A 27,212-nucleotide genomic window follows, 5' to 3' on the forward strand; every position below is an offset into this window, starting at 1 on the left:
ACCGCCAAGATTACTTGAAGCGTTTTCAGCTTAAATTTTGTTACGCTTCTAGCAACATTTCAATATCCCCTTCTTTCTTTAAAGCCCTTTCCGGTTTAGTTCTTGGGGCTAGAGGCCGTAGTTTCGGTTTTTATTATTTATATCGCCCTTAATCCATCAAAATGAGAATCTATAAAGATATTATTACTGGTAATTACGTTTGTCTTGTTATACTGAAGTGTTATTTGTGAATATTTTATTAAATATGTGTAATATTGATATCGGTTACTTTGACATTTCGTTGTGCCCGTGACAGTAATGTCTCATCATCAATTTTGGATATTTTATGCCACATCGACAATCCAGATGGCTTCTCCAGGTTTTGAAATGGAAATAACAGGTTGTAATTGTACTTTTCAGGTGACGAGATGTTCTCGGACACATACAGAATGAAGCTGGTCGATGAAGTACTTTACGAAGTGACCGCTAAACTTGTGCAGAGAACCCAGGGCGATATCCAGATCGAGGGTTTCAACCCCTCGGCTGAGGAGGCTGATGAGGGCACAGACTCTGCCGTGGAGACTGGATTAGACATAGTTCTCAACCACAGGCTTGTGGAGACATACGCCTTCGGTGACAAAAAGTCTTACACACTGTACCTTAAGGACTACATGAAAAAGTGAGTAATTGTGATAATTGCACTGTGAAGAAACCCGATTGAGGTTTGGGCTAAAATGCTTTGTTTTTTTTATCAGTAATATTTACATGTACTGAATTTTTAACTTAAGATCTGGAAGTTGGTGATTTGCATTTTGCAACACTTAACATGTGTAATGGCAACTGCAGATGCAGTTTGTTAGCTATTATTATAGCCGTTAGTCACAAATCAACTCTAACAATAGCTTTACTGCCACTAAACTGTCAGATGTCTTTAAGATGAAGGAATGAACTCTTCTTTTGTCATATTTAAGGTTAGTTTTCAAACAATTTTTGATTCAATAAAGAAGCTGTGAGCTTATCTTTGTTGTGGTAATATTGAAGGTCAAGATGACGACTTTATCAGTCAAGTTAAAGGTTAATCTGTACATACACAGAATTAGTTTTTGTTCTGAACTATTTGAAGTATCTCAGGGTTGAATAGAAAACAACCTAATGGGTGCCCATTAGTTAGCTTAGCCATAGATTGTCCTAACATTCATTATATTGGTTTAAGTGAGGTTGGAAAGAGTTGTGCTGTTCCCGGTAACATTCCCCATTTTGTATGGGGAAATTTCTCGCTCGGTAACATTCCCCATGGGTAATGTTACCGGGAACGGCACAACTCTAGGTTGGATTTGGTTTGGATTTGTTGGAAAAATCAAAAAATATTCAATAAAATAATGTGATTTGTTTTTTTTTTTTTTTTTTTTTTTTATTTGTTCCCTAATTGTGGATTACTTACTTATGGTCTGCAAACAGTATACAATTTTATCACTGATTCAAGTAGGCCTAGCATTATATACTTGTAATTGAAGCATGAAATGTCACTTACAAACATAATTAATGTCATTACCGGGTCTAATGCGATTAAATTTAATAATTTTACCTGTTTTCCGACGTTTCAACTAGGTTGCACTAGCTCTGTCTTCTTCTGGCCCTTATTCCACGTTATGTGGGGTCGGCACAATATGTTATTCTCTTCCATTCTCCTCTATCTTTCGTCACCTCAGCACTCACTCCTTTCTTTCTTATATCCTCTTTCACACAATCCATCCATAGCTTTTTGGGTCTACCATTCGCTCTCCGTCCATCAACATTCATCCCTAACATTCACTAACACTATTCATTAACTAGGTTGCGCTAGCTGTGGTCACGGAAGACCACAGCTACACAGCTACAACTTCCGTGACCACAGCTAGTGCAACCTAGTTGAAACGTCAGAAAAAAGGTAAAATAATTAAATTTAATAGCGTTAGACCCAGTAATGACATTAATTATTCCTGTATTTTTGTAATATTTCCAATATTATTTTAGGGTCTCTATTGTTTGACATAATTATTGAAAGTCATACTACATTATTGTGATAAATTGCGTATTTGCTATCTATGTTACTAGATTTTGTTATTAAATTCAACGTGTCATCATCCCTATTATAAAAGACAGGCATCATCTAATACCAGAGGTTGGATTGCAGTGCCTTCCTGAGGAGCATATGATGCTATAACAGCAACTTCTATCTATGGGCAATCATTTTAAATATGTTTGTGTTCATAATTGGAGTTAACAAAATCTGTAGTTATTAATTTTAATTTGGATCAGGCCACAAGGCCCACATTACCAAGCACTAAAGTAAGAAAAGTCAATGAATAAAATCCACGAATCCCCGTGTTATCCTGCAACTCAATTTTAACACAAGACTTCTCATTACAGATTAGTTGAAAAACTAAATGAGAAGGCGCCCGACCAAGTAGAGGTGTTTAAGACCAACATGAACAAAGTTATGAAGGACATCCTCGGCAGGTTTAAGGAACTACAGTTCTTCACCGGCGAGTCCATGGACTGCGACGGTATGGTGGCCATGTGCGAGTACAGAGACATTGATGGCCAGCAAGTGCCAATCATGATGTTCTTCAAGCATGGTCTAGAAGAAGAGAAGTTCTAAGCAGCATAAGTGTTCTGTATACTCATAATATTCCACACATCGCCTAACTCATTTTTGTATTTATTTACAAACCATGTCCGCTGGACCCGGCTTCTCCCATCACAAGGCTGAACAATTTTGTAACGTTATCAAATGTTACATAACTTAAATAAATTAATGACAGCATTTGTAATCCTTTTATTTCTACATACTCATAGCAACACCTTGACTGCTAAAGACGCGCTCAGAAATTGAAAAACTGTAGTCGTTGGGGTCTAAGCTAAGTCTATAAAGCTTATTACACTATCCTAATTTAGTGACTAACAAGAGGGACGCCGCTATACGTGAGAAGCGATAGGATGTATCTCTTATCGCGTCTCACGTATAGCGGCGTCCCTCTTGTTGGTCACTAAATTTAGCAAAGTGTAATAAGCCCTTAACACATGCGAAAGGATGCGTGATAATCTACCATAATAGGGAATATTACGCGAAACTCTGCGTAGGTGGCGCCACTACCACAATCTGAGGGTCTATCGCGAGGCAAGAAAATCGAGACTTCGTTATCTAACATCTCTGTCACTCTTGCATATTCGAGCGATAAAGAGGCGAATAGCGAGGTTTCGGATTGGCTTTTCCCGGTGGGTCCTCTGTAAACAAAGTTAAAGGTACAGTATGTATAAGTTACTCTATGGCTTACTAAAAAGGCTAGTGCTGCACTCTGGTGGCAGAACATTGCAGTAATATCCCCTATTATGCTGTGTTTTTTAGGATTAGAAAGTATTTGTCTATCTATGCGGAGAAAGAAAAACTTTCAACTAGCGCGATAATTTCGTATCGACTTAAAATTTTGTCGCATTCCTTTATGTAGAACCTCATGCTTTATTATTGCTTTATGCTATTGCAGTTCCTTCTAATCCTAGGAAAAAAAAAAGGAATGGAAGAAGGGCATTTCTACAGGCAGTTAATAAGTTTGTCGCTAGATGGCAGTTAAGTTAAAACTAGCCACCCTACGAGAAGGGGGCGAGCATAGCCTTTTGATCTTTACTACTAGAAAATTTCTATATCTATGGTCTATAATTCTGTGGTTTAGTTTTGACTTAACTGCCATCTAGCGGCAAACTTATTAACTGCCTGTGCGCCTTTCTTTCACGGTTCACTCCATCATGTAAATAAAACTTGTGCGCCTTCTCACAAGATAACTGTCGAAATTGATGGATATTGATAGAGCTACAGTTTAGTGCGACATACATAAAATAGTACAAAATAAAATAAAATAGAACTAAGAAAATTCCATACTAAATTGTTGCCATGTTTAAGCATTTTACGTGACAGTTACGTAGGAAGTGGCGCCCTCAATAATTTTCTACAATGAGGGCTATCGTTTTTTTGCTCACCAGTTAGCGCCTCTGTTGATGGTGTTCCAAAAGACTAAAGAACAGCTGTCAGTCATTGAAGTGACATTTGACATTTTGAACAATAGTTTTCGAAAAGACCACCATCTACACTAGCGCCCCTAGCGGCGAATTCATACGCGTTAGCCCTCATTTCTTGTTGCACGATACGACTTCGATATTTTACAGCAGGAGAAAAATTTTATAAAGGGATCGGTGACATTTTTTTTATACCACGTCGGTGGCAATCAAGCATACGGCCCGCCTGATGGTAAGCGGTTACCGTAGCCTATGGACGCATGAAACACCAGAGATATAACACGCGCGTTGCCGACCCATTAAAAACCTGTACACTCCTTTTTTGAAGAACCCCATACTGTAGCCCCTCGGGAAAACCTAACTTTAACCTAACCTATCTTTTACGTGCACTACACTGACACTGACTTGATTTTTTGTGCTGGATTGGTATAATTTAACTTCGAATAAAGTGGTAGTTCTCATAGGTACCTAGACCGTAACAATGTTATACTCGTATGTGTAATAGTAATAGAAACATTGAACGAGATGCTCGTATGTACAGTCGCCATCAGATATATCGGAGCAGCCGAGGTGCTCAAAAATATCTGAACACGCACCTAGCGCCTTGACAATGAGGGCTAACGCGTATGAATTCGCCGCTAGGGGCGCTAGTGTAGATGGTGGTCTTTTCCATAGTTCGAAATGTCAAATGTCACTTGTCACTTCAATGACTGACAGCTGTTCTTTAGTCTTTTGGACCACCATCAACAGAGGCGCCAACTGGTGTGCAAAAAAACGATAGCCCTCATAGAGGCGTGTTCAGATATTTGTGAGCACCTTGGCCGCTCCGATATATCTGATGGCGACTGTACTGTCCGCGAGCCAATTCCGTACATTCGGAGGTCGAGGAAGTCGGAGGGTGTGCGCCGTGCCTGTACGTACAAAATGACACTACTCTATCATGACGCCCAACATTCCTAACATTCCTCAGCCTTGCACGGAATTCGCGCGCGGACAGTAAGTTTCTTGACAAATTTGGATAAATGTTAAATTGTAAAAATAGGAATATCAAGAGGCATCTTCTCTCCGTGTAGTTTATCAATGAATCAGCTGATTGTAACTTATGAACCTTATTATCACATATATAGGTAGGATAACGACTTCTTGCTAGCTGTAGCTAGAGTGAACGGGCGTACAGTAAAGAAAACACAATTGTAAATTTGAGGTATGTTATATTTATCGAGTTTGTATGTAGGTAATAACTACAATAAAATACAGAAAATGGCCGATGATTCTATTACAACGTCGTGTAGATAATGTTATGTACACTAATCACAATTTTTCATATGTATTCATTTAGTTGTATACATCTTTAGGCATCCACGAGGCACGAACGCATGCCCACATCTCTTAGTCTTTATATTCCCCATATTTACATGAAGTATGAACATACGCCACCATAAGATCAAGTTTCAACGTTTAGTTAGAGGAAAGTTTTTAAAGTTAAGTACATGTATTTTTGGAGTAGAAAAGAAGTTCAAATGATCAGTAGAATATAAGCAAACTGTATTGAAAACCAAGACACTTCTGGGTCGCAGCAAGAGTAACGCGAATTACCAGTTTATTGTAATCAGCCTTTCATTCAAGATACATAGGTATTTTAGTGCTAATTGCTACTAAGCTATAGGTATAAGGGTTACTTTTTTACCCTAATGCCTACATCTGTTTTGTTTCATTATTAAAAAACAAGCAATGAGATCGTGACTCGCGTTACTTTTTAGTGACCCAGAAGTAAAATAATAAACATTTTTCTTTTAATTTTATATTATTACGCAGAAAACATTCGTTTCGTTCGTTGAACTGGGTTAAAACATATTTTTCGTATAACGGTTTTCATCATTCATGTTTGCTCAAGTTTCTAGAACTGATGTTATTCCAATTTACGCAAAAAATATTCACGTTATTGGGTAACTTATGCAAAGTGTACTCGTATTCATTCAGCATTCGGAATTCCACGAATTTCAGCTCCCAACAGACTACAACTGAATTTCGAAATTCGAACAGCAAAAAATCGTTCGATATTCGAACTTCTTAGACGCTGCGTAAATTACATTGCGAATATTGAAAGGAATTTTCCGAACTACATACATTGTACCTACGTTCAAACAAGTGAAGTTATTACTTGCGTAATATAAAAATGTCCGATATAACGTGGCAGGGCATCTAGCGCATTGGTATAACAGAACATTTCTAAGTGCTATAAAATTATCAGACTATGGTAAGGCTAGTATTAATAAATAAAAAACTTTTAACGTTTTATATCGGAACATTTAGCCTTTATAACATGATGGCTATTTCATTCTCGTAAGAATTATTATTATTATTTTTATTCGTGAGTATTCTCGTCGAGATTACTTATTCGCTCTCTTTAACTTTAAACGAAAGAAATAAAGGGACGGGCATTGGAATTTCTCATATCTTTTTATTGGGTAGGTATTTCGTTTGTAAATTCTCCATTTATTGATAATAGCCTTTACAAGTTTGTGAAATATATCTATAACAGTTTTAATATTATGTATTGCTTTCAGTAGCACACTTATTGTAGCTGATTTAAATATCAACATCTCTTAAATATTACATATTTTATTATAACACAATGAATTGTAATGGCAATGACTGAAAGTTATGCAAACTTAAATTAAAACAGTAACAAATAATCGTTGCAACATGAAAACGTGTATAGCAGAATGAGGTGACCCTGAAGTGCAAAGAAGAGAAGAAGAGAGCCATTTTAGCCCCGTCATTTCTAAATCACCCCATTTTACGACATCTACAATTTCACTGAAACTTAAGTAGGTCAGATGGGCGTTTGTGAGATTTGAGCGAAAAGTGAGACATACAGGTAAGAAGTGGGTGCTGCCGTACCTAATATGAAATACAGTGTATTAACAATAGTTGACGAGGAGGAAATACGATACCAGTCCATAGCAAACAAACTAGTCATACTAATGTAAGTGAAACATAGAAATAATTTTATGAAAATTTAAGAAGAATAAGATCGTATTAAATTTTATAAATATCTCAATATAATATAAATATATTTACATTTATTAATCCTATAATAGGTTACCTATCATTCATATTGGTGTATTATTTAACGCACACTTAATTTATTCGTTATAAATAAAAAAATTAGACATTAAAAAGACTTATGGAATGGTTTTTGTACAAAACAAATACAAAGTACCTCCTACCCATCAGTAGGGTAGGTACTTACGAATCACATAGATGATGATGATTTACCCCGCCTTTGTACTTGTAAGTTTTATTCGCGTAAGTAGGAATGCAAGTTCTGTATGTGCTAGGATGAGATAACAATATATATTAGCTTCTCATTCAGTTGCGTTTCCAATTCGTATAAGCAAAACTTAAAAGTATAAAGGCGACCTTACGTGGCAGCGGCGTGAGCGGCGCACGCCGCACGCGACTAGTCTTCACAGACGGGCGTCTTCATGAAAGTTTCACTTCCAACCGCCCCCTCCGACCCATTGAAAAATAGATCCATTGCTACTTAAATTTATAATTTACAAATAATGTACTCTCTTAAACCGAATACGATACATAGTCCTCACTGGTCGCACGTACACCGATCCCGAAGTTCTAAACGTCACTAACCGCTACACTAAGTCCCATCCCATCACAAGGTCCTCCATAGAAAAACTTAATGGAATGAAGATTTATTGCTAGAATTACAAGATCACAAACGATTGAAAGTTCACGCCTCCCGGGCTCAACAGTTGAAGGTGTTGGAGTGCGCGCACGAGCGATAGTCGCGTGCGGCCTCCGCGATCACCGAGTACTCGGGCTCGCTGTAGTCGTCATAGTCGCGCGTTCGCGGGAAGCCGATAATGGTTTCCGAGTTGCGAATGTACCCGTTCTCCTGCTTGCGAGAGTAGCGGTCCGCGCGCGGGAAGTTCTCGTGGCACACGAAGCCGTTGCGGTTGTTCTTCTTGTCGGGCAACGAGCGCAGCGAGCCGTTGTTGAGCAGCGCGGGCGCGCCGTTGTTGAGCGTGAGCGGGGGCGGGGGCGGGCGGTCGCCGCCGATGTACGTGAAGCCGTCGGCGGGCAGCGTGCCGCCGCCGCCGCCTCCCCGCGCGCGCCGCGCCGAGCCCTGCTGCGGGCCCGACATGAAGAACACGCTGGGGGAGGCGTAAAGCTCTAGCTACAGTTCCGTCACCGGGATCGGCCGCAGGCCGGCCGCGTGCGGCGCGGGGTACTGCGCGGGGTGGATGCCGCGCACGATGCAGTCTTCTTCGGTGGAGATGGGCTTGTGGTATTCCAAGTCTTTGCGCATCGCGCGCTTGTTCCACTTGTAGTCCTTGAGCTTCTCGTGCATGCTCTTGCGGTACCGATACAGCACGAGCACGAGCGATGCTAGGGTAGCCACGCAGGCGACTACTACGACGCATATAATGGTTTGCTGCCGCGTGTCGTGAACGGCGCAGCCCAAACCGTCTGCGGTTATAGTACGCAAGTACTTGTCCTTCAAATGCAGTGGCTCCGCGCATTGGATTTGAGTGAAGTTACTCTTCTCGTTCAATAATTCATGCAGCCAAAGAAGTTGGCAGTCGCAGGCAATAGGATTGTCGGTGATGTCCAGCTGTCTCAGCTCTTTTCCGACGAACACAGTTTCACTGATCGTAACAATGGCGTTGTCTCTAAGCGTAACATGTTTCAGCTTAGGCAAGCCGAGTAAAGTACCTTCTTCTATCACTGATAGTTTCTTGTTATTGGCCAGTACGATAGTTTCCAAGTTTATGTTGTCCTCCAAAGCTCCTTTCTCGACTCTCTCCAACTGGGCAGCACCAGTAATATCTAAGAGTTTCAGATTTTTCAAGCCTTTGAATGAGTGGCTTTCTAACGCTACGAAATCATTCTGGCCTATGTACAGATCTTCCAATCTCGTAAGTCCACCTAGTTGCTGCGTGGGTACTACGCTTAGTCTATTCCCGAAGAGATTCAAACTTCTAAGACCTGGAAGGCCTCTGAATGCGTTCTCGCTTATATTAAAGAGTCCGGCTCCATTCAAGTCGAGCACAGCCAGGCGGTTTAGACCCGCGAAGGTGTCGTCGGGCAGGTAAGAGAAAGCGTTGAGTCCCACGTGAAGTTCAGCCAGGCTTCCCAAGAGACTAAAGGACATCGTAGGCACAGAACTCAACTGATTATCATCCAAGTACAGGATCCTCAGAGCTGTGAGTCCAGCGAATGCTTTTGGTTCGATCCTCGATATCCGATTCTGACCAAGGTTCAGTTCCTCTAATCTTGGCAAAGTCGAAAACACACCGTTCGTCAGCTCCTCGAGGAAATTTCGTTTTAAGTTGAGGACTGTCAGCGCATTCAAGCCTTGGAATGTCGTGTTAGTTACTGATGATATCTTGTTATGGTTCAAATGGAGCTCTTGTAATTTCCGTTGGTAGGCAAAGCTTTTAGTGGGAATGTTAACAAGGTGATTCTGGGAGAGGTCGAGGTGTTGCAGTTCTGCGTAGAACTGCATGGAGCTGTCGATGGTTTTGATTTTGTTGTTGCGGATGATGAGACGCTGGATGGAGGGGTTGAGCGCGATGGGCAGCACGTCCAGGCGGCTCTCCTCGCAAACCACCACTAGGGTATCATCGTTGCAGCTGCAGCCGCTCGGGCAGTTCGCCAGCGCCGCCGCCCCGCTGCGCCACGCTAGCAGTTCCAAGGATATAAGCACCACCTGGAAACAAAATAAAATGCAGTTAGAAATGTTTTAAGACCCCAACAAAAAGGTTCCTTAAATTAAGACGAAACATAAAGCCCAAAACGTTTCATCGACTGTCCAAATAGAACGCTTTCATCAAGACAACCTTTGATGTAGCCCGGAATTACCCGGGCCCGTTTGTGAATTAAATGTTTTGTTTAATAATAATAAAGTAATACATAAAATTGATTGCCTCGCCCGTGATAAATTAAACTGAATCAGTGTAAGGGGAGCGAGTTCCAGCAGCTTCGCAAAAAGGGAAATAAAATGATATTGGAATGGGAATTTTGCAGTTTTAATTTATTAAAATGCGCTCCGGCGAGGCGCTCGGGGCAGCGTCTTTGCTTCAAAGACTAGCACTTTTATTACTTTTCCTCTTTTCAACAATTAGCAGCGAGATCCTGAGTGGAGCGGATTCGCTTCTAGAATTACAACGTAGACTTTAAATTCTGTTACGCCTTGATTGCTGACTGACGCTGCACCGAATCTCTCAAAAGAGCGGATAAGTAAATAAGTTTATTAGCTCTCGGAGCCGGCGGACTCGCGGCTCCGCCCGCCTGGATGACAATTGGATTGGGTATTCGAGATAGATAGTCCCAAGTTGTTCGCTGCTTGCAACCAACTAACTCAATTATTGGAACAAAATATCTCGTCTTATTACGTACTCGTCTTCTTGGGGAGTTGGGAGTGTTTCGTTGAACGGGGAGTTTTGCCAGTCTATTATCCTCCAAATGAAACTAACGAAAATATCTGCCGAACTATCGTGGAGCCTACCTACTCGTAGAATTCGATTGTACCTACTTTCAATTTAAAAGTCTCTTTGTAGTCGCAGGTGTTTTTAGATACCTTTCTGATTATATCAATGAGAGATACACTTTTAAAGGGCATTATTTCATTCATTACACTTTATTGGACAAACAATTTCAATCGACTCGTTGCGTTTTATCACGCAAAATAAAAAAACGGAACGCGTATTGCGTTATTCGTCGGTTTGATTGATTTAAAACCATCCGGGCGATTAATTTCTATTTTCAATTTCAAAATTTGAATCCGCGAACGCGTAAATTCGAAATAGTCACGATTGTGCAACGTTTTGCATTCCATTTCCGCGTATCTGTTGTCCCATTTAACGAGTGGGTGCGCCGGCCGGTGCAAATCAGACTTAAAATACGATATGCAGGGTTATTCGCAAACAGCAAGGTGCGTTGTTCGTTTTGGAACGGGGCCGGTGAAATTTCCGCTAAAATCCAATAACTGGGCCGGTCCGAACGCGAGTGATTTTGGCGCTCTACGGCGTCGTTGAGCAAGCTTTAGGCTGACTAAGCTCGATAAAACACTTGCGGGCAATATCATGTTTAATAAAATATGTTATAGGTAGATAGATATTATGATTTAAAGGGTTCGACACATTATTGTCCGCTGATCGCGAAAAGTGCTATGATGCTATCACCCATACCTATGTCTTAAACAAGCTGCTCATTGACTGAAATTGAATGATATGTAGCTGTCACAACCAGTACTTACCTACCTGCTGCCACTTCCAATGCAGTATTTAACTTACGTAAATATAAAGCGTTACATGTTTGTAAAGAATCACCATTATCACCAATGTTTAGTATGAAGGTGTAAAAATTTTGCTTACAATGTAAAATGGAAGTTATTTTACGAGCGGATGCATTAGCGGAGCAGTAAAGCAGATATGGCTGCCTATTCATACTTTGTGCTACAATGTTGGTAAGCCCGACGGGGTTATGGTAGATGTGCGCTAGAGGTTGGAAACTGTAACGGTTGCCACACACGATAAGGGTCCTCCACACTCATGCGCGAATCACGGCGCGACGCCGCGAACGCGAGTGTGGAGTCGATTTCGCAGATCTGCGACGCCCGCTCCACACTCGCGTTCGCGGCTTCGCGCCGCGATTCGCGCACGAGTGTGGAGCGAGCAATATGTTAAACTCTTGGGTGATTAGGTACATATATGTACCTATATTGATAGAGATCGAGGATAACGTGCTATAACAGCCTTCGATTAATTCGGTACATCTACCTTTTTGCATGACATGTTCTGCTTCTGCTATGGACAAGGAAATCACACCTTCCTATATCCCTATCAAAGGCACAAGCGAATGTGATGTGAAATTCCTTACAAAATCTAGTGTTACGCTTTTTTCCCATGATCCCGACGTTCCAATGTTCTCATTACCGACGATCATTTTCCATTAATTAACCTATGTCATGAATTCAACTGTAAGTACTAAAAATAAATTCCGATCCATTTGCATATAGCTTATATATAGCTTACGTTTAAGTTGGTATCTAACTTAAACAGCTGAAATAATCTGTAGCGTTAAGTAAATGAAGATCGTTCTGAAAGCAGCCTTATACGCCAGAAACTCACACGAAGCCGATCTTAATTAACAAGCTACACTGTAACACATTTGTTGCCGTCGACTGAGCACTTAAGCGATTTTCACCTACTCTATTACTCGGAACGAAACGTGCTACGCACAATGTTGCTAGCTTTATGAGAACTTCGTACACTAAAAAAGGCTAGAGACCATAGAAGGTAGGATCCTATAGAAGTGGTCTACCGTGTGCGCCCGTGAGGGACAAAACATACGCAATGCGAATATTATGATTGGTCGAGTAGATTTGTAGTCCACCATAAACCATACATTTACGGTGGGGAGTAAAAAATGTGAGACTGTAACAAGGACAAACAATAATAACGCTTTCTCTGCTACTCCTACTGAAAGATACATAAGACTATCCCGTTTTGACAGTTCCCCCCAACACTCATGCTTTATACTTTCAGTTTTATACCTACTATATAGATTCATGCTAGAGACAGTCAAGCTAATTCTGCTTGGAATTTGCAATGATAAAGTGTGACAATGTTATTAATGACAAATTTCTATGAAAATATGACGTTTATAACGTCAGTCCCTCACATTGTTCTGTTCTGTTCAAGTCAAAGTTAGCTTAGACTGACTCTACCAATTAATTTCTCCAAAATACCTTTTCTAGAAAATACTTTATTTAAACCCTAGAATTCTAGAAAGTCCAGGTTTCCTTGCGATTGACGTGCCAGGACTCCTCTTAGATTATTTAAGCTTGACACGATATGGCGCCCGGTGCGGGATTGGGTAAAATAAATTACATTTCAAGCTGGTAACATCGAGAATTTCTTGGAAGTTTTTACAGCATGCGGGCGTCTAAATGGTGGTAATAATGCTAAGTCCGTCACCGCGAACTATCTCAACCGTTTGTGAGACAGTAACGTATAGGAAACGATAAATATTGTCCCAGTTTTAAAAACGATGTTACAATTTTTACCTCCTTTTATTACTGGCAACATTTCCCGAGCTCCAACGAAATATAAAGTCTTGGCGCCAATAAAAGAAAACATGGCGGAAACAGCACATTTCCGCAGTCAATTTTAATTGACAGGAACGGCGAGTACTGTACGTATTTTCTTTAATTCGAATAAAACCGAGCTAAATTGGAGCTCTCATACATATTCAAAATGGTTTTTACCCTTTCTTCTTTTCCATGGGTGTATTATACAGGCTGTACATAAAAGCGTAAATTATCTTCGGGTAGGCATACAAAAATGCCGTAAAGAGTCGAGGGCGTGAGATATGCAAATGCTGTAATTGCGGTCGGGATAGGGTTGCCATGTCGGAACTGAGAAGCGTGGACGCAATCCGGTGTTATTTGAAAAAAGTTAGCCAGTATTCAATTTTTTCGTGGAGATTCGGAACCGGAAATTTTTTCCTTCATTTCACAACCCAAAAGTTTAAAAAGTTTATTTTGTTAGTGAGTTTGTAATCTGGATATCTGTTGTATTTGTACCAGGAGTGCTTTCTGTAATGCCTAAGGGCCCCTTACTGAAGGAAATAGGCATTACAGAAAGCTAAGCTAAGCTAAGTCATTCGGGCGCCCTGTAGAACTAGGTACCTGGCGCACTGAAGCACCTGGGCTCTGAAGCAGTAGCAGAGAATACAATCGGGGTAAACATTAACACGAGAGAGACAGTAATTATTTAAATTATACAAACATCAGTAACATCAATTCGATTGCCGAATTTACTATTCAACCATCCTGCTTTCGTACCACTTTTGTACAATAATGGCAGAGGCTAGCTGATTGGAAGCATTGGGACATTAAATTTAGTCCCTGGGATATTAAAACAAGGTATTTAAGGACCAGGAAGCGGTGATGTCTGAGTAGATTTGACGTCCGACTTTCAACCCGGAGGTCGAGGATTCAAATCCTAGCTCGTACCAATGAGTTCTTTGGAACTTTTGTACGGAATTTGATATTTACCACTAGCTTTTCGGTGAAGGAAAATATCGTAAGGAAACCTACACACATCTGCGAAGAAATTTAAAGGTGTATGTGTAGTCCCCAATCCACATTGGGCCAGAGTGGGAACTGTATCCCAAGCCCTCTCGCGCTTGAGAGTAAGCCTGTGTCCAGCAGCGGGACGTATATAGGCTGAATTATTATTATATTACTTAAGTACCTAGCTATTAAAATGCGAGACAGGCAAATACGTGTGGTGACCCTAACCGGAGCGGCAAAAATGCGTGCTTTGCTGGTTCCGGTTTAAATAAAGGACGGCACGAATATACGTCTAACGGCTGAAATAAATTGAGTGCTTATGCTCCTTGTGTGTGCTGCTTTATTGTTTTACGATGTTCATGCACAGGCCGCTTTATAGCAATAGGATTTGGTACGAATGAGAAATAAAAAGAAATACCTACTTATGGCATCAGATTTCCACCGATCATGAACTAAGGGTACATCCAAACCAAACATAATTATTATATTTTGCAATAATAGCCATTCTTATTCTTAGAAATGTACGTTGCATAATTTTAATTAAATCCCAAAAAGGAGGAGGTTCTATACAAACCGAGTAGTTACCGTGGTGGGGTTGTGTTAGACCTAACCCAATTGTTTTACACTATTAGGTCAATTTGAGAACTATTCTATACATAAAATTGATGTTGGCTGAAAATTGTAATCAACCAGATTACGTGTATCCATGTCGTATTTACCACTATCACTAGTGTTTTTATTATTGCCCTATAAAAATGTTTTAAAATTCAACTTTAACCGTTATCAACTGTGTCATGGCAATAAGGTTCAATTTCCCTTGTCACGTTCGGAAAACTATCCAATAATTTGTTTCAATTAAACTCTCCCTCGAGACCTAGCTTCAGGCTAGCTCAAATGGAAATTAATACCGCACGTTGATAGATATTGTTATAAATTCATTTGAGGGATATGGGCGACGTAGTGCAGTCTTATTTAATTAAATGGAGTAGTTTCTATCGTAGTGTGCGTCATGTATGACACGCACACTCTCTCACATGTACCGTACCTATACCATAGCATAGGCATCATATATCAGATTAATCCTATACTTCTGAGATGTGTTTATCTTTACATCCCACATCACATGGCGACCCTGCCAGTGCGGCCAAGCATATAAACTCAACCAATTTACAAGTAAATTAAAAATACATTGTTAAAACTTTAATAGTAGTGCAGTGCAATATAGAGACTTGGCTTAAAGGTCTAGCATAGAGTAACTTATAACTAGAGCGGTACTGTCATAGTAAATTTTGTAACCCCAGTAAATTCACTGCCATCTGTCGACACACTAAAACTAAAATTGAAGATTTGTAAAAATACGATAAAATGTATTTAAATATAGATAAATGATTCTTTTTATTTGCATTAATTATTTTGATGATTTTGACCCATGTTCTTTCACTGATATGCGTTAAAATTGATAAATAACAAACGAAACCGTCAACGCCATCTATACGACTGTAGGCCAAAACTAGTAGCGCCCTCTGAACGAGAATCAAATTTTCTTGATTTTCGAGGCACGTTTTTTCCTTAGACTGTATCCATCTATTACGGAGTTATATCTATCTTTGGGTCTAGTAACCAGGCCACAAATTACATGGCCTATATGACAAATAGGTAATATGGTGAGACAGTTTAGTTACTAAATCTTGATGATTGCAACTCCTTCTCATTTACGTACATTTTTACGAAATAATGTCTGATAACATTACAGTTGTTGATAATACTAAGAGAGTATTTTAACGAAGCGAATGCTCATGTTAAAATGGGGCATTTTCTATGAAAAGGGACCTTATTGTAGTTATTGTCGATGGCGCTTACGACGCACAGCGTCGCGCGGCATTGTATTTATATCGGAGCATCGTTTATAATGGCGTAAGCGCTATCGACAATAAGGTCCCTTTTTATAGAAAATACCACAGATTAACGTGGAAACATTTGTACGGCGGATGCGGGCTCTTAATCAACAGACGATTATTCAATCGCGAATTATTAATGGCGGGTCACGTTAAGTGGGGAAAAGTAAACTGAACAAACATAGCCTAATACTTCCAGCATAGCCACCGGCCAAGACAAGTATGTAATGAAAACTGTTAATTTCCATACAAAGTAGTGTACGTTAATATTTATGTAGATGACGCCACTTAAACAGGTGTCAGGTGTAGAATCACGAGATGACGACAGAGAGTATAGAGGTGTCTCTAGCGGCGCATGATTCCTTAACAGCTTAATAAAAAAATTAAAAAAATAACACCAGAAGTTTGTTACTGATAAATACATAGATGGAGAATGGTTGTTATACATTTGTCTTCACCACTATACAATAATAATCATAATGTTTATTACAAAAACATACTATTTTGAGCGCTGTATCGTAATCGGATTTTATTCCGCTTATGGTAAGGTTGACTACCATATGAAAAATATGTGACCATCCAAACTACACGTAATTTATCTTTAAGTAGGTGTTTCTATTTATTATTAACTTGTCTCTGTGTCCTCTTAACTCTCACCTGGTTAAAGGGCCCGGATTGCCGGAACCCTCCAGCCCTATTCAAATTAGCACGCAAATTCGAAGGGTTTGTTGATTAAAAATGCGTTCAGCGAAGACAGCCACTTTCCCCACCGTCGACTGAATTACAAATGTCCCCGAAATTGGGTCGAGCTTTGGAATACCATTGTAATTTTATTAAAACTATGTTTCGGGACGTATAACGGATTTAAATTAGGAAGGAAGTATCATAGCCGGGGCAACCGTGTCCTTTAAATTGTAAATTCTGCTCGGCATTCAACTTTTGCGTTGTAAATTGTTGTCCACTTGTATTTATAAAGCTGGGTTACACGAGAGCTGAAGCGACAAAGTCTGAGAGACTGGCCGGTTGCGCTTTTTCTTTTTAATTTTGTCACATAACTTAAAAGCTTGGGCGACCTGTTGCCAACAACGCGTATAAAACACGCACCATCGAGCCAACTGAATATTTAAGCGTTTCGCTTGATTTGTCGTTAACAGAGGACGAAATGAGTAGGCAGCGGGCATAATAATTATGCAGATTTCTGTATCTGGCCGCGTCCGTAGCGGTGCTGAATGCAGCCGGTGTAATGGTCTGGCTTGGAATTACGGCGGATGGGAAGAATTAAAGATTGATAAACGGTTGGTGATTGGTTATTGATTCAGTTTTTCGTATCAATTTTCATTTAAGTTGTAAGATATATTCAGATGCCAATGCATCCCTGAGTCCTGAGTGCTTATAAAGTTTCTTATAATATAGGTATCGGCAATGTGCGTAATGTGTGTCGAGACTTTTTATACGATTTGACATTAAACCAGCTGTCAAACCTAATGTCTCCCGTAGGCAGGCGCTACACTGCGAATACTAAAACTATTCTTAAAAATATTTTTCTAAGGCCGATGCCATGTAACCTCGCCTTTTCCCCGCTTTTGATTGACATACAGTCTGGCAAAAAAGAGTATAAATTAAAAAGTGGCAACACTGTAATTTTAATTTCTACTCTTTTTTGCCAGACTGTAGTCCTTGGTCAAGTGCCTACCAAGGTACTTATTATTTTAGGTTTATTGTGACTTCTGTTTTATTGTATCTTTTAGTGATAGTTTTTCCACGTCATAAATATTATTGCATCCTATCCTCCATCATAAATATAATCCATACTTTACACCGATTCAATTAATTAGGAATGCATTGGTTTGCCCTGGTTGTTTGCCCGCGTAATTCGTTCGGCGCGGTTCGTAAATCATTATTGTTATCGATATATTCATCTAGATTTATTGCCAAGCGCGTAATTGGTAAAGTGGCGTGTTGTGTATGTTTCGATATCTAAAACAATTGGCTACATGAAAGTTTTTGTAATGTCAATCGATCTTGATTTTCCTGAGATTAAATGTCTACATAGGACTCATGGCATAATACAAAGGTCAGAAATGAAAGTTAGCCTGACGCTCGAACTCGACGATTGAAACGCCTGTAACTAAATGATATTGTAATGTGACGTCACATTACTATAGTCTGTCCTAAATTTATAGAAGATCAGAAAATTGCTATTTTGACCCTGATATATTGCGTTAATGTATATAGCCGTCATACAATTTATTTTTCAATTAAATGTAAGGAATCGAATGCTACCATTTTCTTTTTGGAAGTTATAAAAAAACTTAATTTTTGAGACAGGAGTAGTTGGAGCCTTGTACTTTTTTATAATCTTAACATATCTTTATTATTCCACTTTTTTTTATAATGGATGGCTCATTTTATATCCATTTAGCTAAATTTTGTTATAATATTCAACATGTGTCAAGTATTACAATCGGGTTTATCGCGAATTTATGTGTCAAGTACCCAATTGCGTGTAGGCTGGTATGCTCAGGTCTATTACTAACACGATTAAAGATTGAAAAAATATAGCTGATAGCTGACATAAAGCATAGTTTGTGCTTCTCGAACTCACTTCCTTGCTATTAAGGGACTATTTCTCTAATGACGCGCGTAACAGCGATCCTGCTCGCCCCTTATAGCCCATTCAGTTTTTTTCTGCGCTTAAGAGCTCAATTGGCAATTTTGACATATGCGTTTACGCGTTACTACAAATGCGTATTATCGCGCATGACATGATATAACGCTCGTCATCTAATGGTTTGGCGTTGTACCGACACTTCCCTTTGTCATTCAGACATTTGTGTCAGTTAGAAAGAGGCGATGTTTAAGGCGGTTCCCTGAGCCAGAAGGCGAAAAATCTCCTTATACCTATGATCATATTTTTCTAAGATACGTTGATATCCTTAGACGTGGAAAAAATATATGTAGTTAATATTGTTTTCAGTTACCGCGATAGTTACTCATGAAATAAATCTATGAAAACGGATTATATCGCGTATATTGAATACGCGGTATAATCCGTAATCCGTTTTCATAGTTTTATTTCAATATACTACATTCTTGATTAAGTATATTATATAAGCTTCCGATACACGAATTATGACACTTCGCTCTATACAATTAATTTCCAAAGTAACCTCTAACTAGGACTTTTAATCCAACTTTACTCGGTTATTTATTATGTGACACTAATATAAACAAACAAAAAAACAAGAAAAAAAATCTTAAATTAAATAGTAATTTTACCGCTTTCGAATTTCGATATTGTAAGGCAACGTTTTTAAAATAAATAAAAATCGACAAAATGGTCATGGTCCTTGCCGTTATTTCTTGCAAAATGTGAGTGATGGCGGCAAACCGATGGAACGGTCTTAAAAGAAGTTTGCAGGATTTGTCTACCAACTCGAACCAATAAGAGATAACTCGCGCGTTTATTTTTTATAACCCTATAGTAACCTGTATAAAACAGTCGTTTATGTGTCTTAAGTTGTATCCAATATTTATATATATATAAGCGATATTTTGCAATCGGCCTTTGTTCCACCTACTCGACGGCGTGTTCCACCAGTCTGCATCCGTGAACCAGATGATGGAGCCTAATGGCTATGCCCTGAATTCCTGCGGTTCTGTACAGGGCGGGCGTTAGCTGGATGAATTTATTACTGAATTCCATTTACTTGCTAATTGAATTAAATAAAAAAAAGAAATATCAACATAATATTTCACTTTTATAGCAATTAAATTGTTTGAAGTCACGGTTCGGTAAGAAAGAGAGAAAGCTGTCCATTAGTTGGTTGGGAGTATTATTGACCAGTATCACTATAACTATCACTACATAGTATAAAACAAAGTCGTTTTCCGCTGTCTGTATGTCTGTCCCTATGTATGCTTAGATCTTTAAATCTACGTAACGGATTATGATGCGGTTTTTTTTGTAGATAGTGATTCAAGAGGAAGGTTTATATGTATAATTTGTAAAGGTTTTGTATAAATTAGCTGAACTACTTATGCGAAGCCGGGGCGGGTCGCTAGTTATAACTATTTGGCTTGTTGTTGTTATTGGCAGTACTGCAAAGTAACTATTATGTTCACGAATCGAAATTTTGTTATCTGCCTCTCTATCCCCCTTGTATATTTGAGCAATAGAGAGGCAAATAGGCGAACGAACAAAAGAAGTGATACGCAGTACCTTCAGTTGTTGTACCTATCAAATATGATTGCGTGTCTATCTACTAAGAAAATAGAGATTATTTGATATTAAACAATTACAAATAAGTTGTCGAGCAATAATGGATGGATGGATGGATTGGAATGGATGTTTTATGTTATCATTATTTTATTAAGCTTCTAGAATGACTAATAGTCTTACTGAAACCATTATATTGGCTGTCAGAATGATATTGGTATTTATTAATATAAACATTGCAGAGTAAACTACCCAAAGATTGAGATTTTTTGGCCTGTAGATTACGTCGACGCATGGCTAAGTCGCCCTTCAGGTTTTACGTCAAGTACCTATTACGGCGCAGCCATACATTGTCATTGCCAAGAGTGCAAACTTAAACAGTGTCACAGAATAAGTAATAGTATTATCATACAGAACGGCTACGCACCGCCCCGCCCCGATTTGAATTACCTCGCCCCGCGACAGCAGATTGGCGACTTTTTGCCGACCGCTCAGTACTGTTTTTAAGCAACTTACTCACACAATGACGCATACCGTGTGTACAGACGTGCCGTTCACACATAGAAACGTAAGTGATTTTTGATGTATAGCGTGTCCGCCCTGTGACAGTGTACACGGACAATCCTTGTAGAAAAGTTACCACTATTGCCTAAAATGTTGGGGGAGCAATCATTACGGAGGGGCCAAAATTAATATAGTTTACCCTAGAATTCACGTTGTTACTGTCAAAAGTTGAACGTAAAGTTGACCAACATAAGCATTAAGTAGCGCGCTTGGTGTAAAATCCATTAGACGTTTTACAGCGGGGTGGAAAGTTCAATGAATATGCATTTATGATAATACGGGGGAACTATATACTAATGTAACTAATGTGATTATCATTGTGGATGTTTCGTAAGTAGTATTATTGGTTTAAAGTATTGCTCGGGGGGATCTCGTAATTATTGTTATTAAACATTTGAACGTTTTTCATGTATATACACTCAGTTTAACATTTATGTAACTCAAATATCAATACTAAGTATCAATAGAACTACAGTATGTTACAACTAATATCGATTAGTATTTGGACCTGCCGTGCTTGTCTAATTGATAGAGTTTTTGATAGATTGGTGGCATTTGATATCAAGCAAAATTTTAGTTATTAGATTACTACATATAAGGGTAGCACAACGAAGACAAATCCTAAATTTTCATGAGCTTGAAATGACACACGTAAGGTATTTGAAATATGGGCCTTATTGCCTGATTCAAATTTTAATATAAATAAATACCAAATAACTTGTGTCCACAATACGCGTTATTGGCGTTCCAAACAGATATTCTACTCCTACTAGGCTATTGTCGCCCACGAAGAGCCTAACTAAGTTGGATAACACTTTCTACCAGATAAAGTAAAGCCCACTACATGCAGAAAATATGTGACACTTACACCTTGTTCGTCCGGTGTTTCTACAGCCGCATAATTCTGCATAAATGAATGCCAAAGGATGGCAATGAGTTTCTTTACAAGGTTTTATAACTATATTATATCTATATTTGTTAGAATACAAATAACCTCACACGAACGTATTTATTTGATGTTACAATATTAATGTAAAAAGTTTGATAGCTACTCCTTTATTTCTATATTATTTCTATGTGAAAATTTCGTGCGCAACGCATTACGTATGCAGGAAAATCCTGTTTACTTTTTCTTTTAATATAGTACAATGTGTTGAAGCTTTACTTTTCACGTACAGTAAGCGCGATTAGGAACGCTCCGCCGCGCGTTCCTATTCCAAACATGAAATGCACACGAACATTATACTCATACCGGGAAGATTCCTCACTAAGATAAGTTTCCAGTTAATTATAACGTCCCAAATTAAATTAGTCTGTCTCGCGATTCAAGATGCATCTATTGTTATTCTGGGTAGCAGGCAATAGTTGCTCCAGTTCGACTAGTTTAGTTCTAGATATTCAGTATTCTGGTGTTAAACAGACTAGTTCCTAATTTAGTATAGGTGTTCTATTTCGCATTACTATACCGTATTTTGATATGTGTTTTGAACGAGTATCGAAATGCTTGTGTCCTGAATTATTGTACATTGGGAAAACAGCGACATTTCCCTAGAAAAAGTACGGTGTGCACTTGAGACGAAGGACTTAGGCCCAACAAGTGGCGTTATTAGTCAATACTTACAATAAAGGCGTTGGAGGTGAGCACGTTGGCGACCCGCCGGCTGACCTGCCACGCTGTCACCTGCAACAAACATACATACAAGGTCAACAACGGCTAATACGAGAGAGAGCAAAGTCCCTGCTACAAGGATCAAGGTCAAACACATCGGCTAATACAAAGGGTAATTAAAGTCTGAGAGCTATTTTATTTCTGATAAACAACTGCGAAACATATTTCAACAGAAACGCAATCAGTTCAATCAATTAATTAATCTGAGAAGTTAATTTGACACACACTGATTTAGTCCAAAATGAAACTAATAGTTATACCTTATAAAAGCCTAGATACATTTCGGGCTTTATTACTTATGAATACATTGCTGCACAGAATAATATAGCTCCTGAAAGCCCTATATATTGCTAATTTTAAAATGGTCGGTCGTCAGTTCAGTTAAAAATTGAAACATTATGATAATGATGTTATAACACAAAGTTGAGCCATCTGAGGATAAGTAAAGTATACCTACAGACTACAGACAATTGGAACATTTTGTTCCTAGGAAGCTTTAATATGCACCACAAAATAAGTAAAATAAAAATTATGTAGTCAATAATAGAGGGCGCCACTGCACACGCTCGGCAAATTACAGACACCCGCCATCGCTCCGCACTCAAATAGATGCCCGCAAGTAATTACATGGGTCGCAATTGTGTTGGAGATTCCACGTCGAAACGGGGGTCAACTATTCATTTAGATGTTCAAATGCTTTGCGAGCTTTCCGACGAAATTTAGGCAAGTTTTCATGATTATTAAATTATTAGTGGGTTTTTGTGCTATATACGTGGGTGCCGTATTGAATACAAAAGGTGACAGAAAATGTTTAGGATCCTATAAACAGACGCAGACGAAAGGTAAACACTTCCTCGTCACTGATACCCAAGTTCTGCACTTTTTGTTCATAATTATAACTTTTTCGTTTCACGTGCACGCCATTATACGTTTTTCTTAATCATAAAAAAGTAAAATTGTGGTCGTGGCATCGTTATCTCGACTGCAGTGCAGATTGAATGGAAATTTAATAAAACATATTCATATTCCATTTCATTTTAACCACAGATAAAGCTATGAAGTGAACTCCCGCAATATTTAAAAACAATTCCATTTCCACAGACAAGAAAATTCTTTTTCAACGCGGCAGCACTCGCGATCCGCACATGTGCGCTCTCACCGAACCCACGATTATGTCATTTCTCGACCGTTTATAACATTAAATTAGCTCAAGCAATTGCTAGGAAATGCTGAGCAAAGATAAACCCATGCCTCGGAAAACCTGCCGCTTCTCGTATTTATAATTCAGGGCCAATTTGTTTGCAAAATTGAAACGAAGATAATTCTTAACTTTTTTAATGGCGGTGTTGGTTTAAGCTGTTATTTTGTAATCTATGTTTGATTTATGATTATTCAAGTCAGGTTCTCTTGAAAATCTATTTTTTTTTTATAAAAATAACTAATTTATACGAAACGCGCACGCACCCACGCACTTCACGTTCGAATATTATTTGAATTTGAAATCGGAAATCTGCCGCTGGGCACACTGTATTTCACTGGGCACCGAAATTAATCGAATAGAATCCATTTAATAATGTCTAGTTTGTCCCTTGTTAGATCAATTCGATTGCTGATATGTTTTTAATTGGCCTTCCTAAATCGTTAGGACAATGCCAAAACTCATGAGCAAAATACACCGCTTGAAAAAGTACAAAAATTTGTCCGTACGGCTTGAATTGCCAGTCGGGTTGAGTTTTGTTTAAATAATTGATGTCAACGCTAATTCTAAGACCTAAGCATTGTGCTCGTTTCCGTGGAATGTAATATCAGCCCATCAATATTTAATGGCACTCGATGCAGGCTATTTATGAACACGCCGGCTTCACTACAACCTCATTGTACGGACCTGCTTTCTTCGGTAAACTTTTTAATTTTTCACGAATTTTGCTATCAAGAGCACACAATTGAGGTTTACAACGGATGTTGAATTTTTGATGAGTTTCTTTCCAGGGCTAACCTGAATTTGATGAAAAATTCTTACCTAGACTTGAAATGTTACTTGACGTATTTTATAATGTATTGTTGCCTGAAAGCTGCCTTCAAAAGGTTTCTCTGCCTTATCCACTGGCAAACCCCTATTTCTAAATCACTAGCTTGATTTAAACTTCCTTAAAGATTTAAGCTCGCCGACTCCAAAAGAGCCAATACGTACAACAACTGATCACAAAGCCCTCCCACCGACACTACTAAAAGATTGCATTTTCTGTGAAGAGTATAAAGCTTTTAAGATGCTGAAGGGGCCGTGATTGTACCATTGCCTGTTAGGTAAACCCTAAGAGGATCGACTTTTGTTTACCTCGGGAAGGATACACGGGCGGGACAATCGGTAAACAACTTCGCCTCTTGAAAGGATTGCTGGATGTCAGAGCCGTATAGATGGCGTAAGTAGTCGTAAATATCAAGTTAACTTGGCGATGAACTCCTAGGTTTTGCGGTTTTAATGAATGTTAACGTTGTAAATTGTGGTTGTTTGGAAAATAGCTCGCAGCCTTCCCGCTAGTAATTACTATTAACAATAAGTGAATAATAAAAGTACTATACAGTGGAAAAAAATACTTAAGCATCGTACGCATTGAGCCAAGTTTCGCCCTGAATAATCAACAAAAGCACAAAACGACTCCAGTCACTTAATGTCCTAAAGGAGTTCTTCGCCGACAGCGAATATTGTCGAAACTAGCAACATCATTACCGCTTCGTTTTGCATTTATAAAAACGCCTCAGCCGGTGACATGGCAAATTACTGAAGCTTTTTTGCACGCTCATTCCTGTAATGACCGGCCAAACAAACCAATGCCGGCAAAAGTTTCAACTTAACAACTTTCCGGAAAATTCTAAAAACAAATACGGAGTTTGAATACCGCTCGTCAAGGCCGATGCGAACGATTTTAACAATTTGCTCGCGTTCGAAACACGAAACTGAAAATGCATTTAAGGATTAATGGCGCACTATACGTTCTCTAGTCTTCTCCTGCGTTTTATTTGCGCGCGAACAAAACCAGACTAAAGGCCAAGCGGGAAAACAACGTGCTGCATTTCGGCGCTCGAACGATTTTCGCAAAAAGTACAGCAGAATGCAATAATGGAATCCTTCATGTCCTGAATCCTGTAAAATCTGAGGAGTAATCTGATATGAGGCCAGTGCACTGAATAATTATGCGATGCGAGAAAGCTTAATTAATTAGCTTTTATGAGGTATATGCTGTTAATCTGTTAATAACTAGCTAAATTGTTTGCAGCTCTGGTCGCGAGCTAGCTATTTATTATGTAATATTATGTGAAATGTTGCCAGTAAAAATAATTGTTATAATACTGATGGCAGTGGTGGCTTTTCTTTTTTGGCTTATACGTAGCTAATATGAAACTGGCTTGTTATATCACCGCTCGAAAAGCGTTTTGATAAATTAAAAGCAAATCCGTTATAGCATTCCAAATTCAAACACTTGGTCGATGAAAGGTTTGTATATAGGAAGACATTTGAGTAGTTTCCCCACGTCGCGCGATACCCTGCGTCCCTCGGCCTAAACACACGGAAAAGTGTTTTAAAACGCCCATTCGCGGAGAATGGATATGTTGGAGCGAAAAAGGTTGGGAGTATAAGGGTTAATGCGTCTTGGTGGCCAGAGGGTTTAATGCAGCCCCGGGGGTGTTTAATTAAGGCGAGAGCAGTCTAAACATTTTTAAAACTACCGCTTTACTGCTAGAACACAAATTTTACGAGTGTTTGGGAGTGTTAATGCTCGGTACTAGCGCCGAGGATATATATTTCGGAAATGGTACTCCATAAAAGCGCAGCGTAGCTTCGCAAAAGGAAGCAACCGACGCGGTTTTCTGCAAAGAACCCCCTTTTGTGCAGAGCGGCATTGTAGCCGAAACAAAAGGGAAACAAAGCGTACGCATAATCGCAGTATTCCGTGACGTATCAATATCTGTGTTTTATCAGAGTTTTACTACGACACTCGCGGCAAATTAACCCTCCCGGAGCCGAGGTGATCCCTAATTTTCAGATACATCTCGGGAATAAATAGGGGATTAGGGGTGGCGCGTAAATAACGTCGTGTCACGCCACCGCCACCGCCGCCGGAGATAAGGAGAGAGAATTTCGCTTCGGCAAGCGTTCGGCGAGCAGCGTTCCATTTACATTTTAAACTTGGAAAGAAACACTTTGTTATTATTGATGAAAATGCGAACTTAGCGTGAAAAATCGACTTACTCGTACTTGCCGGGAGCAGCGGCACATCTATTCGGAAGAGTTTGATGTATACCTAGCTGCAAAAGTGCATGCTCGCTTTCTGAATGATAAAGTGGGTATGTAATTTGCAGCACGCAGAACCTACCAAAAGCTACACATATGAATGTCCCATTCCATTTGAGACTGCAGGCGACCGCACGTTTTACCGCTTCAAATTGAACAGAAACGGCCCGGCCACGACATCGCGCGGCGGCGGCAGCGGCGAGCGGCGGCGATAGGTTGGAGCGAGACACAGCGATCGGACCTTTCGTCCGCCGCTGCCGCCGCCGCGCGATGTCGTGGCCGGGTCGTAATGGTATAACTAAAACTACACTTTCGATGCTCGTTTGAAATTAACCTATGTATTGTTATGATTATGGTTCAATTTAAGATGTGGCAGAACGTGCAATTGTTGCTTGATGGCAGTTATTGAATGTGTTATGCAATTTTACTATTTAAAA

The 27,212-nt window shown here is 39.4% G+C and overlaps 2 protein-coding genes across 2 annotated transcripts in view; one reads left to right on the forward strand and one right to left on the reverse strand.

Annotated features, from left to right (window-relative positions):
* Window positions 1–32: 32 nt before the first annotated feature.
* On the forward strand, window positions 33–2,785 carry LOC134740796 (translationally-controlled tumor protein homolog). The gene is made up of 3 exons (XM_063673413.1): window positions 33–189; window positions 400–658; window positions 2,389–2,785. The coding sequence occupies exons 1-3, from the start codon at window positions 162–164 to the stop codon at window positions 2,618–2,620; spliced, it is 519 nt and encodes a 172-aa protein (XP_063529483.1). The 5' UTR covers window positions 33–161; the 3' UTR covers window positions 2,621–2,785.
* A 2,435-nt stretch (window positions 2,786–5,220) lies between these two features.
* The window catches only part of LOC134740821 (leucine-rich repeat neuronal protein 1-like), a 374,276-nt gene continuing 352,284 nt past the window's right edge, over window positions 5,221–27,212 (reverse strand). Inside the window, exons 6-8 of the mRNA XM_063673462.1 lie at window positions 22,437–22,496; window positions 8,309–9,766; window positions 5,221–8,230 (exon numbers count right to left, since the gene is read on the reverse strand). Of these exons, the coding sequence (XP_063529532.1) occupies window positions 7,799–8,230; window positions 8,309–9,766; window positions 22,437–22,496 (1,950 nt within the window). The 3' untranslated portion in view covers window positions 5,221–7,798. The remainder of the gene's footprint in view (window positions 8,231–8,308; window positions 9,767–22,436; window positions 22,497–27,212) is intronic.

The sequence above is a fragment of the Cydia strobilella genome, chromosome 4 (assembly GCF_947568885.1).
Source record: "Cydia strobilella chromosome 4, ilCydStro3.1, whole genome shotgun sequence".
In the NCBI taxonomy this organism is placed as follows: domain Eukaryota; kingdom Metazoa; phylum Arthropoda; class Insecta; order Lepidoptera; family Tortricidae; genus Cydia; species Cydia strobilella.